Genomic DNA, 19,479 nt, shown 5'->3' with positions numbered 1-19,479 from the left:
GAGCTTCAACTGGTTTAGAAGGCCACAAAGGGTCTTAAATACAGGTTGAAAACTTGAACCAGTTTAAATCCAAGGGTTGAGGCACTTGTGTGTGTGTGTGTGTGTGTGTGTGTGTGTGTGTGTGTGTGTGTGTGTGTATATATATATATATATATATGTGTGTGTGTGTGTGTATGTGTGAAGGCCGCTAAGTGTACATGTTTATGAGTTGATGATATGAGGCCAACGGGGGCACGCTGGTGACTCCGGTCAGCTCGGGACAACACAGATATGCATTTCTATATGACTCCTGCGAGTGCAAGGTTCTCAAGTGCAAATACTGTTGGCTCACTTTTTTCTTTATGCAATTTACAAGAGACCTAAAACACCTACTTTCCCCCCGAATTCCTTCACTTATCCCAGCCTCCTGATTCGGCCATGCTCCTTTCATGGTGGGGCGTTAAACATCCTATATGTTTCATGCCCCAGCGAGTCAGACCTCTTCCATGTGCATCCTTACTTACATAAAACAACACTCTGATTCAAATACGTCTTTCACCATCTCCCAAAAACATCCACAGGCCCTGGGATTCGACCCCAAGTCGGATAACTACGTGAAAAACGCAGTTGGAATATTCGGCGGGTTCTACTTCCTGTTCTTCATGGAGAAGGTGCTGAAAATGGTGCTGCGGACGGATGAAGAGGTAAGAGTACAGGCAGGTCCGCTGAGTTCACCAGGCGTTAGCCTGCGATTGCTAATCAGTCCGCCACCACGCCGGAGGATTTGCTCACTACAGAGCTATAGGTTACTGATTTATTTTTCATTTTATAACCTTTAATGAATAGTTCAGGTTTATTGACTCATTTGTTATCCTAATTAACAGCTAGCATGATAGTGATGCATGTTTGAGGAGCCCATATAAAATATCGGCCCGAGATCTAAATATATTAGCGGCAGGGCAGCTGTGGGTCCAGCAATAAAGAGGATAAGCCACAGATAGTACGGTATAGCTGTTGTGATTGTGCGATCATACGAGCTATACCATATTATCTGTCAGCAGGAGCTAATAACACAGAGCTCCCTACACTTCCCACGGACTGGACACTGAGTTCATTGTTCATAGTGCAACGTACAGTAAATGAACACCTGCTCCCCATACAGCTCACGTCCACTCTTTACCGTCTGGATTTCACTACGGCAAACCGGCCCCTTGACTGATCTTAGTATCTCATATCTGAACACCTTTTATCAGTCTTTTCAGAGTTTGTATCTATCCATCCATCCATCTATCTATCTAGTCGATAATGTTTGTGTGTACAGTATGTGTATAGTATACATATTTATGTAAGTGTAGTGGGCTTAGTTAAATGGAACATCATAAGAGCCCACATGATAACCCAACAACGTGCCCAAAGGGATAGCTACACGTGTTTCTTGTTAAACACAGATCATACATACATATATATATATGTATGTATATATATAATTTACTTGACTCACTGGATTATATATATATATTAATAATATATTATAATAATAATAGCCCTGTGATGGCCTGGCGGCCTGTCCAGGGTGTCTCCCCGCCTGCCGGCCAATGGCTGCTGGGATAAGCCCCAGCATCCCCGTGACCCTGAGTAAGGATAAGCGGTTTGGATAATGAATGAATGAATGAATGAATATAATAATAATAACGTATCATATTTTATATATGTAATTAATCAATAATTAAGCAAATTATATATATATATAATCCAGTGAGTCAAGTAAATTCTTTATTGCTTATGGCATGAAACAGGCTTGTACTGTCTCATAAAGAATTTACTGGACTCACTGGATTATTTTGCTCCTTATTTGTTGAGCACTTTCCCTACCATTGAGTTTTTCTTTTAACAAAGTTATATATATATAATTTGCTTGATTCTTCAAAGCCATCATTCATATTTCCAGCCGAACGCAAAGCAGGTTTTAAGCAAATTTTTGAAGAACCTGCATGAGATCAGCTGAGAGCTGATCAGCTGCTTTTTCCTACTGGTCGACTGCAAGTGTGTAAAGACTGGGCCGGTGAACGTTCAGAGAAAAGCGGAGAACGGTTGGTCAGAATAGTTTGCCGCTTGAGAAATTGGATATTCCTGTTCCCACCGCTCTTCGTCGCGGAACGTCTTAATCACCTCGCCAACTTTTCCACCCCAAGCAAGTGTAAAACAAAAACAACGTTTCTGCAACGTCTTCATCATTTCAGCACGTAGCGACAGCCCGTCTTCTAATCTGACTCCTTTGTTTTCCCTCCCCAGCCGGGTCAGAGCCACTTATCCCCTGCAGAGGACGCTCAGGAGAGCTCCCTGCAGAACGGAGACGTGTCGGAGAAAAAAGAGGGCATCGTGCTGACCAGCATCAGCACCATCTCCGCAACCGTGGACCCCCCGCATGGCGACGCCACACCTTCTCAGGTACCACCACACACACACACACACACACACACACACACACACACCCCCGTCCCTCCGCTGAGCACGTGGGCGCAGCGGCGTTAATCGTCATCGAGAGGCTGAAAAAGTGACCTATCAGCGCATGTGCGGAAAACCGAAACGCGACGAGTGGGAAGCGTGTTAGATGGGAGAGTCTAGGTCTCCACTGCGGGAATGTTGACGCGTGCTTGGCATGCCGGACGCTACCGACCCATCTAATGCAACTGTATTCAGTTTCTCTGTTCACTTATCTAATGATGAACTCATTCCTGGATATAAGATAGACTGAGAATTGAAAGCAATGACCCTTCCGTTTGGGAAGTCTTATCAGTCATCAGGCCTTGATTGCCTTTACACATAAAACCATGCCAAGAATTTACAGGCTACGTAACCAAAGCTTTTTTTTTTGTATATGAATGCATTTATTTAAAAAAAATTTTTTTAAGTTATATTTTGTCACACACACACACACATGCACATATACACTACCGTTCAAAAGTTTGGGATCACCCAAACAATTTTGTGTTTTCCATGAAAAGTCACACTTATTCACCACCATATGTTGTGAAATGAATAGAAAATAGAGTCAAGACATTGACAAGGTTAGAAATAATGATTTGTATTTGAAATAAGATTTTTTTTACATCAAACTTTGCTTTCGTCAAAGAATCCTCCATTTGCAGCAATTACAGCATTGCAGACCTTTGGCATTCTAGCTGTTAATTTGTTGAGGTAATCTGGAGAAATTGCACCCCACGCTTCCAGAAGCAGCTCCCACAAGTTGGATTGGTTGGATGGGCACTTCTTTGAGCAGATTGAGTTTCTGGAGCATCACATTTGTGGGGTCAATTAAACGCTCAAAATGGCCAGAAAAAGAGAACTTTCATCTGAAACTCGACAGTCTATTCTTGTTCTTAGAAATGAAGGCTATCCCATGCGAGAAATTGCTAAGAAATTGAAGATTTCCTACACCGGTGTGTACTACTCCCTTCAGAGGACAGCACAAACAGGCTCTAACCAGAGTAGAAAAAGAAGTGGGAGGCCGCGTTGCACAACTGAGCAAGAAGATAAGTACATTAGAGTCTCTAGTTTGAGAAACAGACGCCTCACAGGTCCCCAACTGGCATCTTCATTAAATAGTACCTGTTAGAGCCTGTTTGTGCTGTCCTCTGAAGGGAGTAGTACACACCGGTGTAGGAAATCTTCAATTTCTTAGCAATTTCTCGCATGGAATAGCCTTCATTTCTAAGAACAAGAATAGACTGTCGAGTTTCAGATGAAAGTTCTCTTTTTCTGGCCATTTTGAGCGTTTAATTGACCCCACAAATGTGATGCTCCAGAAACTCAATCTGCTCAAAGAAGTGCCCATCCAACCAATCCAACTTGTGGGAGCTGCTTCTGGAAGCGTGGGGTGCAATTTCTCCAGATTACCTCAACAAATTAACAGCTAGAATGCCAAAGGTCTGCAATGCTGTAATTGCTGCAAATGGAGGATTCTTTGACGAAAGCAAAGTTTGATGTAAAAAAAATCTTATTTCAAATACAAATCATTATTTCTAACCTTGTCAATGTCTTGACTCTATTTTCTATTCATTTCACAACATATGGTGGTGAATAAGTGTGACTTTTCATGGAAAACACGAAATTGTTTGGGTGATCCCAAACTTTTGAACGGTAGTGTATATTTTACGTCATTTTCAAATACAAGACATTTAGTCAAGGACCTTTGGATGCGTATCACAACAAGGTTTGCAGTAACGAAAAGGTCATGCAAATATATATAGAAATACTTACACATGCATGTAGCTTTATATGTGCACATATTAAATATACATACATTTACATGAGTTCTTACTGTGTCTCTGCTTGAGAGGCATGCATTAAAACTTGCTCCTCCCTTCAGCCCACACTCAACCTCCTCCACTCTTAAAACAAACGCATATATATTATACATGCATGCACTTCATATATATATGTGTGTGTGTGTGTGTGTGTGTGTGTGTGTGTGTGTGTGTGTGTGTGTGAGAGTGTGAAAAATATATCATAGTACAATTGTGGGGTACAATGAGCAATTTTGATGCTCACAATGCACACACACACACACACACACACACACACACACACACACATATAGTATATATATCCACACTCCCATCCATGCAGCCAAATAATACCCCCTATTAACGGGCTGTTTTCTACAGTTCCCAGTAGTTACCCCCATGCAAAAGTTTATATCTTTAATAAAAATACAGATTGGTTGCTTCTCTCTCACGATGTAGGCTTGATAAGCGGGTATTCATTCACAACCCCACAGAAAAATGGAGTTACCCCATTTTATACCATTTCTCAGCCACTTGGGATTGAGACATGCTTCCTTAAGAAAAGGAAAGATATTGCTCACCTCGTCTATCTTATAAAGAGCAGGTAGGGTGTGTGGGGTTCGGGTGATAATGCGCTCCAGAGGAGAAAGGAAATCAGATTGTAAAGCCAGCTATAGGATTTTTGTTCATGAGCTCATATGCAACAGCATGTTGTAAGAGTTGTTTATCAAGCTGTTATCTGGGACACTATACAATTACTGAGACACGCGTTAATGTTTGATAGTGAATTCTGGGAGTCATGTGCAAGAGTCCTGTTTGGCGGGGATCACGATACTAAAACAAACAGCATGAATGAGCCGGTGTCACAAAGGGCTCAAGGAATGTAACCAAGTACAAGGATTCAGATTCTTCCCCCCGTGATAAATGCTGGAATTGTCCCGCGGGCACACAGAGTCCTTGTTTGGCCGTGGCCGATAATGGGGTGATTTTTATCATTGCAGGGTATCACCAGCCGAGACCCGTGAGGCGCTGGTCGCTCCTGCCGGCTCTCAGGTTCTGCATTAAGGACACTTGTGCCTTTATGGCTGTAACAGAGTAGTTTTTAACCAAATGCCACACATCCCGTCTGTAAAGAACACAGGTTCTCATTCCAGCCAGCGACTCCACCAGCTGAGCGTAGTGACTAACACAGGCTCAGCTAGAGAAAGGGCTTTTTTTGGGGGGAGGGGGGGCATAATCAATACTATTTACATAGGGATAAAAAGTATTCAGGTTTTCAGTCCAAACTACGCTCGATAGTTTAATCCACTACCAGACCTTCAACTGGAAACGGGGGGGGGGGGGGGGCGGCAATCCGTTGAATCATCTGTATTGCTATGTTTTCCCAAACAAGCTGAAAGAAGAGGATTGCTATGTTTTCACACACACACACACACACACACACACACACACACACACACACACACACACACACACACACACACACACATCCACTACTTTGTTAAATTGTGGAACTATGTAATGCAGGGTTTAGTCATTTATTCCTCGGCACATCGATACCCCTTCATAGATATTGGATACTTTGTTTTGTTGTTGTACTTTTAAGACATTGCGGCTATGTCCTTTTGTGCTGCTTGTTGAGCACGCCACCAGGAAATATCCCCGAGCATGCACGGTCCTGCTGTCAATCACACTTAAACTCGGGGCGTCCGGGTGGCGTGGCGGTCTATGCCGTTGCCTACCAACACCGGGATCGGTGGTTCAAATCCCACTTGGTCGGGCGTCCCTAAAGACACAATTGGCCGTGTCTGCACGTGGGAAGCTGGATGTGGGTATGTGTCCTGATCGCTGCACTAGCGCCTCCTCTGGTTGGTCGGGACGCCTGTTTGGGGGGGAGGAGGAACTGGGGGGAATAGCGTGATCCTCCCACGTGCTACGTCCCCCTGGTGAAACTCCTCACTGTCAGGTGAAAAGAAGCGGCTGGCGATTCCACGTGTCGGAGGAGGCATGTGGTAGTCTGCAGCCCTCCCTGGGTCGGCAGAGGGGGTGGAGCAGTGACCAGGACAGCTCGGAACAGTGGGGTAATTGGCCGGATACAATTGGGGAGAAAAAGGGAGAAAAATCCAAAAAAAAAGAAAGAAAAAAAACCACTTAAAGTTGGAACAGCGCTTTGCTTTGGTATGGACGAACAGCAACGTGAGTGTACCCTTGACTTGTCCTCTCTTCCTGGGGAGGTTTTTTTTTGCAGGAAGTTCAGGTGTCTGGCTTTATGTGCCAGTGGCTACGTGGGCAACACATCTCTGACATTAAGACCGTGGCGTGGATGATAACTGTGAGCGACGCCCTGCACAACTTCATCGATGGCCTTGCTATCGGCGCTTCGTTCACGGTGTCCGTCCTGGCGGGGTTCAGCACGTCCATTGCCATTGTGTGCGAGGAGTTTCCCCATGAACTGGGTCAGTGAGGAGCATTGGTGTACTTAAAAAGTGTCCCCTCGTTTAGAGTAGGCTCAAACTTAGTGCAGGTTTAATAATTAAAAAAAAAGGAACATAAATATGGATTTGAAACATGAGACGCCAAGCAACTCAAGTTTGACAGCAACGTTGCAGAGACATTTGACTATTCTTTTTCCTCACTGTTGTAACCGTGTCTGCCTACTTTCTTCTCCTCCCTCAAGGTGACTTTGTAATCCTGCTGAATGCTGGTATGAGCGTACCTCAAGCCATCTTCTTCAACATGCTCTCTGCCATGTCTTGTTACGTCGGCCTCACCTTCGGCATCCTGTTAGGAAGCACTTTTGCACCCAATGCCATCTTTGCTATCGCAGGAGGCATGTTCCTTTACATTGCACTGGCTGACATGGTGAGTAACACCCTGCTGTCGAGGGGGTAAATGGCAAGTCATTCCCAGGAGATGATGTAAGATTGGCAGATTAAAATCTTGAACTCTTAGATTTCGTTTGAATGACAAGTTAAGTCATAAGCAAGGTGACTTTTGCATTTGATTAGTGTTGTGTGAGAACTTCTCTCTGTATGTGAGGGTTGTATGTATGTATGTTTGTATGTTCTCAATGCTTTTCTGTGTGTATCGTTGTACTATGTATTGATTGTGTTTTTTTAAAATCAGCAACAGCTTTTGACCTTGGACACAATACGTTTATATTAATAACATGTATGCCGTCTTGCTACAACTTCCAGTAACACTTTCTATGAAGCTTGCATCTATAACGCCCTATAAGCATCTATAACACCCTATAAGCATCTATTGCATCTATAACGCCCATACTTTCGTATAATGTGTATTACAATGACTAACGGCTATGGCTGAAGACTGTGAAATAGCACTGAAGTCTCATTATACATCTCTACAAAACTTCAGCAAAACAAGCTGGCTATGATGCATTATGACATTTGACAGATAAACAGGCTAACGATGACATATTTATAATGCATAAATCCTTTTTAAATCGACATAATGTATCATAAAGGTGGCTGTGAGGTGTTGTGAGGGCGTATACATGGTTATAATGAATCTTACAATGACTTATAGCTACACTTATAGGGCGTTATAGATGCTTATAGGGCGTTATAGATGCAAGCTTCATAGAAAGTGTTACGAGCTCAAACTATTGCCAATGCTTGTTGTCTCTGAAGGGTGATTTGTTTGCATGGAACAGGTCTTTAATTGTTGATTTTTCTTTTGCAGTTACCAGAAATGAACAGCATAGTAACGACACAGGACGGAATGACTTCAAGGGTCATCTTCTTCCTCATTCAGAACGCAGGACTGCTCACTGGATTTACCATCATTCTACTGATTACTCTGTTTGCTGGGCAGATCAACCTCAGCTAAAAGAGAAGAGGACACGTGGATACAAGGGGGAAATTGAGTTTATTGATAGAAAAAAAAAGTTGTCATAAGCTGCTCTCATATCTGCTCACGGCATCGCTGGGCAGGAAAGTGAATCGAAAGTGCTTGTATGAACAAAACTCACTGTGTTTTGAAAAATGTATTTTGTTTTCTTTTGACTTATAACCGCAGCCGAACTTAGTCCGAACAATTGAAATATATTTACAGTCATTTGGTGTGTGCAATCAAGACAATTGTGTTTTAAAAAAAAAAACCCAATAAATTATTTTTTCAATCACTCGGCGTTGTGCGCTATTTCGGAGTCACTATCGCGATAACTCACTAACGCGTCGACGGCCCGGCTGTCTCCTCTGACCTTTGGATTTTCTTACCTCCCCGGCCTTCGCTGGTCTTTTTGTCAACGGTTTGTTTTGCCCTCTCTCTGTCCCTTGTTTGTTTGTCCGTTTCAAAGTCCCTTTGGCTCAAGCACTTTACTCATTTATCATTTATCAAATCACTTATTTGCAGGCGTCGATATAAATGCGACGTGCCCACGTTTGCGCGTGGACTGGGAACGCGAGCGCTTGGCTGGCCAATCGGCGACGAGCGTTCCCTAAAACACGGAAGTTAGTCAGCGAACCTGCGCAGGGGGAGAGTTCGCCTTCTAGCGAGTTGCGGTGGCATCTGTCGTGTTGTTATTATTGCAAACAGGTTAGTCGCCTTTGAATTACGTGTTCTCCCCTTTTCCGCTAGACATTTTTTTCGAGCGGCTCTGATTTAAGCCTCCGCTTTTATATGCTCAGCTAGGCTTACGTTTGGGTTAGCAGACAGCCGCTAACAGTCGTGGCTTTGGCTGAATGACATTGGCACAGCATGTACGTCTACCGTTTGTGTTGTGCATATGCATAGTATGTCGATACGGTTTATGTAGCGACGGGGACGTAGTGCTGCATGGAGAAGGTGGCGGGGATTGCTACTAATTAGCAGCGTCGGCTTATCGTTACGAGACATAAGCTCCCCTGCAAGAGCCACCCAGACTCATGTCACACAACCGTCCACTTTAGGTCATTTCAGACGTCCTCGGTAAGCCACGACATTAGGGACGGGGGGGGGGGTCTAGTTTTCACCAGTGGATCCGCTGCGGTGATTCACTGGGCTAATTAACGTTTAATGATTTGGTGGTAAACCCAGTTACGTGGTCCTCTAGGGAGGGGGGGGTCGTTCGTTAGTTAGCTCTCACGGTTGTCTTCGTTGTTGTGTTTGAAAGGCGAGCGCCGCGATCATGGCCAGTTTTCAGATCCGGAAGTACCGGGACGACGACGAGGAGGCCGCGAAGGAGATCTTCACCCTGGGGATGAGCGAGCACGTGCCCTCGTCCTTCGTGCACCTGCTGAAGCAGCCGCTGACCCAGATGGTGCTGACGTGCGTGTTCTGCGCGCTGCTGGCCAGCTCCAAGTCCTTCCTGTTGCCCACGCTGGCCGTCACCCTCCTCCTGGCGGGGGCGAGGCAGTTCGTCGGCTACATGTTCACCAGCTACATCGACGCCTCCCTCAAGAAGGACCTAAACCGCATCTGCGACACCTACCTGGGGCACAAAGACTCGTGTTTCTGGGTGGCGGAAATCGAGGGTCGGGTGGTCGGCACGGTGGCCTGCCTGCCCGCCGAGCGCGCGGCCGGCTGCCTGGAGCTGAAGCGCATGTCCGTGCGCCGCACGCACCGCGGGATGGGCATAGCCAAGGCTCTGTGCCGGACGGTGGCAGAGTTCACCCGCGAGAGGGGCTACCAGGCCGTGGTGCTGTACACCTCGGTTGTGCAGACCGACGCTCAGAAGCTGTACGAGCACATGGGCTACACGAAGATACGAGAGTTTGTCGTCCCCGAGTTTGTCGCAAAAATCACGAATTTCTCACTGGCTGAGTACAGGCTGGATTTACAGCAAGGCGGTAGAAGGGACTGAAAGAATAAGCTTTCGAACGACTTTAAAACCCGCAGAGATACTGGAAAGGTTGTGCATTTCAGATATTGTCCCGGAATAAAATGACGCTGCAGAAGATGGATGGACCGCTCTCACTTTACATACGTGCACTGGGTGGCTGGGCTGCTTATGTGTTCCTGCATTTCTTTGATTAACCTTCATTGGATCACTCATTGTTGTCGATCAGGTGTAATGTTACTATGGATGAATATATTCCTGGTGTGCATTCCAGTACTTGGTGTTCATTGTCCTGTAGAATATGTTTGATTTTGTAAATTCTTATTCATGCCTGTTGAACACTTAAAATGTTAGAGTTAAAATTAATCTCTTGTTTTAGGGGGTGGGGCTGTACAAAAAAATGCCACGTTGTGATTATTTTGTTATTCTGGACTTAAGTTTGTTTTAAGATATTTTAAACTAACCCTTGTGTGGTAAAGGATGAGGAAAGACTGACATGAGAGGTTGTATAAGCATGAATTAAACTGAAGCCCTTCCAGTGTTTCTCAACCGAGTCCTCAAGGACCCCCTATCCTGCAGATGTTCATTGTAACCCTGCATATGTAGCTCTGCTTGTACTTACTCAACCAATCATCTCACAGCACGTAATTATGCAAGGTGTGCAAACTCTGACATTCACTGCTGAATTACTACAAACAGGTACCTATTCAGGGTTGCAAAGAAAATCTGCAGGATAGGGGTTCCTTGAGGACTGGGTTGAGAAACACTGCCTTAGACAAAGCATGATATGTAAGACCAAAAACATTTGACAACAAACAGTTGCTTTTCTTGTGTCATTTTATGTTAGACGAGGGAGAGTGCTTATCATTACCCGAAAATACACATCAATACTGTTTACAACTAACAGTGTTCATCAAACTTGGTCTGTAGAGTTTTAACTATGGCGTTAATCTGAAAACGTACTTTCAGTTTGAATGTTGAATCTCCAGCCAAAAATAAATTATGAACTCCACTTTTTTTTTCAACTGAGTTGTGTTCTTCTCTCCAGGGGACACAGGATGGCCAGTTTTCGAATCCGCGCGGGACAAGGACTATGATCTGGTCTGGGAAGTGTACTCCGTGGGTTTTGCCGGGCATCTGAATGCTGTTTGTATTTAGGCCCTTGGGCAGGCCCTGGGTGCAGCTTACTCTGCTCACATTTCTTCCGGCGGTCGGTGTCTGGTCAGGCTCCCTCCTTTCCTCTCTACTTACCACAGCCCTCTTGCTGCTGACCGCCCGGGAGGGAGTCCGCTACCTGTTTTACCAGGGGGGTCCAACTCGGTCTCAGAGAGGACCTCCTGGATATCAAGACCAGCTACATGCAGGAAGGACAGGTCTCCTGTTTCTGGGTGGCTGAGCACCAAGCTTATGTAGTGGGCACCGTTGCCATTCTTCCCTGCTGCACACAGCCAGTAGCCTGGAAACTGAAGCACATTTCTGTTAGGAGGGGGGTCCGGAGGTTTGCCAAAGTGTTATGTCAAACAGCTCTTGAGTTTGTATACATCCATGCTGCAGGCTGATGCTCATAAGCTATATCGTCATATGGGTTTTTACAATAGATGGATTTGTCTGGCTGTCGCCACCAGCCCAGCTGATCAATTTTATAGTTTTTATATAAGGATGTAAGGTGCCCCGGCGAGGCGTTTTATCCAAGGATGCACAAGTATTCATTAAGGGGGGGGGCTGTTTATATTTTTGAATGGTTATTTTTTAATCACTTTTCTTGACGTATTTATTTGTTACTCCCCGCATAAAAGGACTCGTGGCCACCTTAATTGTGTCAGTGTTAAACTTTTAATTGGACATTAGCTTGTATTAATTTGAACTTTCAGGCGTTATTGCTGATACAATAACGAGACGCATGTGTATTGTAGCGAATTCGGGGGGACAACGCAACCACAGGAACTGCCGCGGCCGGGACGCGAACCCGTATCGCCCGCACCGCAGGAGACGTCGCTAGACTAAAGGGTCAGATCCGCCAGCCAGCCAGCGGCCAGCGTGTCTTCTTATCCATGCACGTTACACTACCCCCTCGCTTAAGCATATCAGCTCCTTCACGCCTCAGGGCGCCTACGCTTCCGATGGCCTTACGGTCGCTCCATCCCACTTCTGACACCAATGTAGCGAATTCGGGGGACAACGCAACCACAGGAACTGCCGCGGCCGGGACGCGAACCCGTATCGCCCGCACCGCAGGAGGCATCGCTAACCGCTGGACTAACCGCGGCCAGCGTGTCTTCTTATCCATGCACGTTACAGTATTATTTGATTCATAATCTCAACGTTTTTTTGTTTGTTTTATTTTTATTTTTTGGGGGTGGGGTGGGGTTTTGATTTGTTTTGTTTTCGGGGTTTATTTCTGCGTGGCGGTTACACCAGAGAGAGCCGCTAACCTTCCATAATTAGTCAGGCAGTTCAGCGGACACCACAGGATGTCGCCATAAGGGAGTCCGCGGATGGACGCAGCCGCGGAGAGCTGTGAGGGGACGAAGCCGAGCGCCCGAATTTACTTAAGAAAGCAAGGTAAGATTGGAGCGACGCCGACGTGACGCGTCGAAATACAACCGGGCCGCCGTCGTTACCGTTACGAGCTATGTGGGGCGAAGCTCCTGGAGGAGCCAGAGATGGAGGGAGCGCGAGACGGGCGAGAGTGACGGCTAACTAGCTCCGCCGCTAGCGGCGGACATGGGAGTGCCCCGCTGACGGCTTGGCAGCCGGCTGAGACAGAGAGAGAGGGGAGAGGGGGGGGGGGTCCCAGACGTCGAGCTCTAGGAATGACGAAATAATGATGCCGTTCAGGTAAACGCTGCGGACAACGTGTGTAAAACATATAAAAGTACTCAAGTCCGCGATCGTCGGGCGTATAATCGGCTTCAAGTAAAGTCTTTGAGGGGGAGGGGGGGTGGGGTGGGGGTCACAATTGGCCGTCCACGTGTGATGACCCCACATCCTAACGCTCCAGTCATCAGCGGTCCTGGGGATGATCCGCTCCGCGCTTCCATACACGTGTTAAACATTTTTAAGGGATCGCGGCGTGATTTGGGGATTGTGCCACACCCTTTCCATCCATTATGAATAAATTATATGCGGTAACCGGTTAAAGGGGGGGGGGGATATTCTAGATTGTTTCACGTTAACGGTAGTAGTTTTATTTTTGAGCCACCCACCTCGTGTAGGGTCTCATTCATATGTGTTGTGATAAATGTAGCTGGGCACTAATTTTGGGCCAGCGTTGCCTGGACGTGTATATGTCGCTAGATGGCTCCAAATTATACATTAATAATTCAGTATCGTTCGTGCTTCCCTTCAATCCTGCTTCCGCTCAGAAATCCAATCACAGCCACTTTTCTGGTGTTTGGGATAAAAACAACAACCCCAAAACAGTCGATTATTAATTATTATTAAAGTGTGTCAAATAGATGTAAGAGAAATGGCTTTTAACTTTGATTTTCTTTGCGTGACCTACTTTCATTAATGCATGTGAATGCATAGCCTAGGCATAATTGTCACTGGCAAAGATGTTAGTTGAAAGAAAAGGCACCCTTACTCCGTTGTTATTGTGAAAAAAGACCTTGTCGTCTATCCTCTATCCTGTTGTTGTATGAAAATGTCAGACTGATCCAAGTTACACAGATGTAGGAAAATTAAGTATCGATCAGTGCTATTTTGCATTAATAGGTTATTTGGCTTAGTGATGATTGCAGACAAGCGTTCATTGGTAGCCCTTGGAAAGGACCACACCATCGCTGCGCACCATTTAAACACCATCACTCCTCATAAAAGATGTACTGTTATTAATAGGCCTCGATGGCAAAAGCTGGAGCTTGGTGAAGTAGCTCTGCATACGGGAGGTAAAATCAGAGCTTACTCCAGTTCAGTTTCATTGACCATGGCATATCATTTACAACCTTCACGCATTAAACCCTCCCTTCTATTGATTTTTTTTTTCAAGCCCTTAAGAAATAGGCCTGTATCTAAATACCATAACAACGCCATCTGAAACCGTTCACAGTAGGCTGCTGACACAGCAGTTGCAATTTTAGCTCCCTCACAGAAACCTCTTTAAATGCAGAATCCCTGAGATTCTGTACCTCATCGATACTCACCTTGTGCAGCCCATTTGTGTTTTATGCCGCGGCTCATCTTGATAGCGAAGAAAAATTCTTATGGGTTGGCGAACCCAGACGCAGTATCATTCCGTCCGCTCTCTGTGTCACTGCGATGCTTCCTGCACCCCGCATTGTGCAGGCAGTAAGCAGCAGACTAGCCTTTGGCTAGATTTGAGCTCTGCTGGTTACGTACACCTTTGTCTGTGATTATCCTCATCTTCTGTAGCGAGGCTGTCTGCTGAATCCATGTATGTTTCAGTAGCCCTGCCTGTTTTCTGACTGAGCGATAACCCCCTCCCTCTCTGCTGTCCCCTCCTCATTTGCATAGAGGGGTGCAAAAAGACTGCAGACAGTCATTGTTTTGTTTATATACTCAGTACCTCTGCTCTGCGTGAATGTTTTAGTCCAGCTCCTGTTCACTTTGCTTTGGTCGAGACTGAAAATGACTAATTTTGTCATATTATCTGGATTACAGACTCTGTGTTGAAATCCTACATGCATGCAAAAGGCTGAGGCCTAAATGGTGCTCAGTATTATATCCATGTGTGTTGGATGTGTGCTAAGCCTACAAACTATGCAGTATTTAGACCTAGTCCCAACATTGCTGCTTATAACAAGGTGCATTATTAGGCATGGGCATAATCTCGTCTCCTGAAGGGTTGGTTTCTTTTTTCAGCTGCGTACAGTTGAGCTCTTAAAGCATCTCTCATCAGCCTCTACCCTGAAACCTTTTTCACAGAATCCCTGGAGCATTTGCTTTCATTGCAGAAAAACTCCCCACATGAATAGAGGATTGCGAGAGAAAAAGCCCGAGCCATGCAGTTAGCTGATAAAAGAGGGTTAATCCTGCCTCTGTGATCTGCCAACACATCAGGCCAGGCCCCTAATGCAATCTGTGGGTCTGGGCAATACAGTGTGCTCCCCCTGCTGTACCATGGAGCTTTACCTGGGCCTTTGTCTTCCAATGGCAATGATGTGGAATAGAACCGAGTTGAACTGGTTCACTTTCCCCCCTGGTGAAAAAGGATTGCTGCCTGTATTTTGCAGAATTTGGTTTTCTTCCTCCTGTTCTTGCAAAAAATGCAATCACTTTAATGCCCAACCTCACGCTGCAGTCAGTGGGGAAGAAGAAGTGATTTGTCTTTTGAAGAGATGAGGTGATTATTGGTGGATTTTAAAAGCAGTGACTCTGGTGACTTTGAGTCTCGCCTCATCTAGGCACTTCCATTAGTTGTAGGGCAACCCTAATGACAATGAAGAAGAAAGAAAAGGGGGACCGTGCATGAGCCCATCATTACAAGTTCTTGTGACGCTTTAGGTGTGCAGGCTTTAGGACCCAGAGTTGGTCCCCAGGCCTAAACCCCCCCCCCCCACCCCTCCTCTTGCAGAAGCCAGAGCAGGCTCTAGCGCAGTGCTGCCGCTCAGCTGATGCATTCACAGCAGACCAACCCTGGTTGGTTTTTTTTTTGTCCCCCCCCCCCCCCTTTGCTCTGTTTTCATTTGGTCCATTCATTCCATTTGAAGTCAGGCTGACTTCACGCCGTAACGCGAGCGCCAGGCTGACGAAAGCCCCCCATCCTGATGGACCAGGGCTCCCGAGGATTCTTAAGAGATCACCAGAGGGGAGAAGCAGGGAGTTTTGAGAGCCCAGGCTATACTATGAGGGATTAAGAGAAGCGGTGGTGTGATTTGCAAGGAGAGAAAGAGAGGAAAAAAGACAGCATCACTGACACCCCCCTCCATCCAACCAACCCTCTCCCTACCCCTTCTGTCTGGCCAATGCTCTCTCCAATAACACGCTCTCTCACTCGAGACAGCGGCCGACCAGCAAACATGTCCCACACAAGGAGGAGTACCTACAGCAGGGTGAGTGTGTGTATGTGTGGGTGTGTGCTACTTCATTCAGAGAGGTGTGTGCATATGTGTATGTATTGTTTGTGTATGTGTATACGTCGCAGCTGAGTGAACGACTAGGTAAGACTGCTGTGTGTAAGTTAGGGCTGCTTTGAGCCGTTGCTAATGTCTGTGTCATGCCCAGTCAGTTTGTTATACACCCTGTATTGTGTGTATAATGTATGTTTTTAGTCTAAATGGGGGATTTTTGATCCGTTGTGCGCTTCTCGGTCTGAATTGGTACTTCTTTGTTTTGCGCGGAAGCCCCGCGGCTACACATTGTTGTTCTGACGCTGGGATTTGAACCTCTTTTGGTGACGGTGTTAGCCCTATGAGCTAATATCTAATATATGACAAGAGAATAAAAAGGCTTTTGTCATCACCCGACCCTCATTGTGTGCGGCTTAGAAGACTTCCTGTTTGTCATCCTGTGATTTAGGCAGCGTCTCTGTCAACACGAGGAATGACATCAGTACTCAGCCTTTGATTGGCGCCACCTCTTTCTGTCTTTTGCCGCCACGTCTCTGATACCATGTTGTTCCCGTCCGTAAGTTTAACCTTTGACCGCCACCCACCGTAAAGAAGCAGTCCTCAATCCTCAGCAATGGTCTGCATGTTTGGTTGTGTATGATTCAAGCTTCATAACACAGCAAAGCAATGGATCGGCCATGAGCGTCCTCCAAAGATCGTCTTTCTGGAATAAAGCAGAACACGGCCTGTGTTGTGCCACCTCTTTTGTTGACTGCCGCGTCAGGCGACCACATTTTGGCAAAACCCTCCATCAGATAACCTGGAGTCAGGAGTCGTACTGTACAGTAAATTGTTGTGGCTGTGTAGTAGTCGGTTGCAACTTCTCCGGGCACTGTAGTTGGCCTTGCGTGAGGTATAAGAGTAGAGTGGCACTGAATTATTCAGCCCCCCTCCTTGGGTGCTTTCCTTCCAGCGCATGGCGAACGGGCCCGAGCTTTGTCTAAAACATAATGAATGTTTCATTACAGACTGCTGCTGGGTGCCGATGGGCTGTGTAGTTTGACCCAAAACATATCAGTGTGTACTGACAGTTCTGAGTTTTTAAGAGAGATTTGATGAGTTTAAAAATATTGTTGGCATAAACCGAATCGACTGTTTTCCATCAGATTGTTGGCCTGACCACACGAGTCTGAATCAGAATCAGAATCATGTTTATTGGCCGTGTAGGTTTGCACGGAATTTGACTCCAGTTTCGTGGCTCTCTCAGTGTACTTAACATGGAATAACAACACTACAACACAACAATCTTCAGATATATACCCAAGGATTGACTTATACAGGTGAAATAAGAGGTGATAAAGTGCAATAGTGCAGAGAATATATCAGAGATGCTGAAATAGATGTTAGCAGGTTACTTACATACATGCCTGAGGTAGATGGACATAACAGAGCACACCAGTATATGTACAATGTACAGTATTTGTACAATATACAAAATGGTTGGATTTATTTACTTATTTTGATTTATTTAAGCGGTCATTTGGGGTGGCACGGCGGCGCAATGGTTAGCGCGGTTGCCTCACAGCAAGAAGGTTCTGGGTTCGAGCCCCGGGGTAGTCCAACCTTGGGGGGTCGTCCTCTGTGTGGAGTTTGCATGTTCTCCCCGTGTCTTTGTGGGTTTCCTCCGGGTGCTCCGGTTTCCTCCCACAGTCCAAAGACATGTAGGTCAGGTGAATCCGCCGTACTAAATTGTCCCTAACTGCGCGTGTGTGTGTGTGTGTGTGTGTCAGGCCTGTGATGGCCTGTCCAGGGTGTTTCCCCGCCTGCCGCCCAGTGACTGCTGGGATAGGCTCCAGCATCCCTGCGACCCTGAGGGCAGGATAAGCGGTTCGGATAATGGATGGATGGATGGATGTGTTCATTTGAATGACAGCCCGTGGAAAGAAACTGTTTTTATATCTGTTTGTTTTGGGATGCAGTGCTCTGTAGCGCCTACCAGAGGGGAGGAGTTGGAACAGGTTGTGACCAGGGTTTGATGGGTCAGCAATGACGTTGCCTCCCCGTTTCCTGACTCCGGAGGTGTATAAGTTCTGAATGGAGGGCAGGTTGGCACCAATGATTTTCTCTGCGGACCTAACTGTCCGTTGTGGTCTGTCCCTGTCCTGTTCGGTGGCCGATCCAGACCAGACAGGTTTAACTTAGGCAGTCTGTTTAAAGCACAGACCAAGTGTTGGCCTTTCGTTGAATCGGATTTGATTTATTTAAGGGCACATTAGGCTTAAGGTAGCTCACGAAGGGGTAGGGGTGTAAGAAAGGATCGATACACTTGAGTATCACCATGTTATGTTTTGTGATACTGTATCGATTATCAAAAACACCATCGATTTTTCATTCGTAGTTTACGTGCAAAGATTCATGGCAGACGGTTGGTTCTGTGTTGTGTTTAAACCCCCGACTGCTAGATAGCAGTGCTGTAATCTGTCTTCAGCCATTTGACTCTTCCACTCCAACGTAGCGACGTAAACTGGGACAGGAAGTAGCGTAAACACATGGAACACGGGCCTATGAATCGTGGTATATTGCCCGGCTTCCAGTATCGTAATATATCACAACGTGTTGAATCGTAACCCCCCGTGTGGCCATGCTCATTGTATCGCCGATACACAAACAGCGGCGTGACAGTAAAGTTGAAGACTTTCTCCATTTTACCATTTTGGACATCCAAAATAGGGCAGATCACCACGGACCTGATCTGGTAGTGTGTGGGGGTTTCTGGTTCGAACCACTTTCCTCCAGCCCAGGCCTGCGACCAGTCGGCGCCGTCACGGTTACACCAAACATGTTTGATTTTCACGACTGGACTCTCGACATGTCTTGAAGTGTTGAACACTTCTATGACCTGTTGGAACAAGTGTGCTTATCTGTGAGAGTCAGTTGTTCAGCGTGTCAAGTCTTTCTAGTCGGTAGGACTTAAGTAGTGTGTTTAAGACCCAGGAGTGCCGTGTTGTGTCTAGTTAAAACAACTCGCGCTGTTATTTATTAATGCTAATCCTTTCTGACGAGACCCACAGCAAGGAGCGCAATTTAAGGAAGTGACAGCTGCATGCTGAATATGGAGACGGGTCGTGCAAAGTGCTCTTATTCACAATTGTTTAATGATCGGTGCTATTTTTCCCTTTTTTTTTTGGTTGTTGACATTTTCTACCTTTTTTTTCTATTAGCTAGTAATAGTTGAGAGAGACAGGAAAGGCGGGACATGCAACAAAGGGTCCGGGCCGGATTCGAACCCGGGCTGCTGCGGTAAGGACTCGGCCTAGTGCGGTACCCCTCTACCAGCTCAAGCACCGGGGCGCCCCCACAATCGGTGCTGTTTTACAGCACAAGTTAGCCAGAGAAGATACGGGGGGGGGGGGGGGCTTCA

General features: G+C 46.1%; 4 protein-coding genes across 4 annotated transcripts in view; all 4 read left to right on the top strand.

Annotated features, from left to right (window-relative positions):
- Positions 1-8,412, top strand: part of slc39a8 (solute carrier family 39 member 8) — an 11,776-nt gene extending 3,364 nt beyond the window's left edge. The window contains exons 4-8 of the mRNA XM_056295962.1: positions 561-683; positions 2,272-2,427; positions 6,514-6,721; positions 6,943-7,127; positions 7,971-8,412. Coding sequence (XP_056151937.1) covers positions 561-683; positions 2,272-2,427; positions 6,514-6,721; positions 6,943-7,127; positions 7,971-8,117 — 819 coding nt within the window. The 3' untranslated portion in view covers positions 8,118-8,412. The remainder of the gene's footprint in view (positions 1-560; positions 684-2,271; positions 2,428-6,513; positions 6,722-6,942; positions 7,128-7,970) is intronic.
- Positions 8,413-8,768: 356 nt separating this feature from the next.
- nat8 (N-acetyltransferase 8) lies at positions 8,769-11,361 on the top strand. The gene is made up of 2 exons (XM_056295232.1): positions 8,769-8,825; positions 9,382-11,361. The coding sequence occupies exon 2, from the start codon at positions 9,397-9,399 to the stop codon at positions 10,069-10,071; it is 675 nt and encodes a 224-aa protein (XP_056151207.1). The 5' UTR covers positions 8,769-8,825; positions 9,382-9,396; the 3' UTR covers positions 10,072-11,361.
- Positions 10,830-14,364, top strand: LOC130126073 (N-acetyltransferase family 8 member 3). Its single transcript, XM_056295439.1, is given in 7 exon segments — positions 10,830-10,836; positions 11,096-11,220; positions 11,222-11,353; positions 11,355-11,584; positions 11,586-11,636; positions 11,638-11,749; positions 14,335-14,364. Coding segments are annotated over 7 exon segments (687 nt in total).
- The window catches only part of dctn1b (dynactin 1b), a 66,967-nt gene continuing 60,043 nt past the window's right edge, over positions 12,556-19,479 (top strand). Inside the window, exons 1-2 of the mRNA XM_056295233.1 lie at positions 12,556-12,609; positions 16,528-16,635. Of these exons, the coding sequence (XP_056151208.1) occupies positions 16,621-16,635 (15 nt within the window). The 5' untranslated portion in view covers positions 12,556-12,609; positions 16,528-16,620. The remainder of the gene's footprint in view (positions 12,610-16,527; positions 16,636-19,479) is intronic.

This window comes from Lampris incognitus, chromosome 16, assembly GCF_029633865.1.
Source record: "Lampris incognitus isolate fLamInc1 chromosome 16, fLamInc1.hap2, whole genome shotgun sequence".
Taxonomy (NCBI): domain Eukaryota; kingdom Metazoa; phylum Chordata; class Actinopteri; order Lampriformes; family Lampridae; genus Lampris; species Lampris incognitus.
The sequence above is the reverse complement of the archived record's forward strand: the minus strand, read 5'-3'. Positions and strand labels throughout refer to the sequence as shown.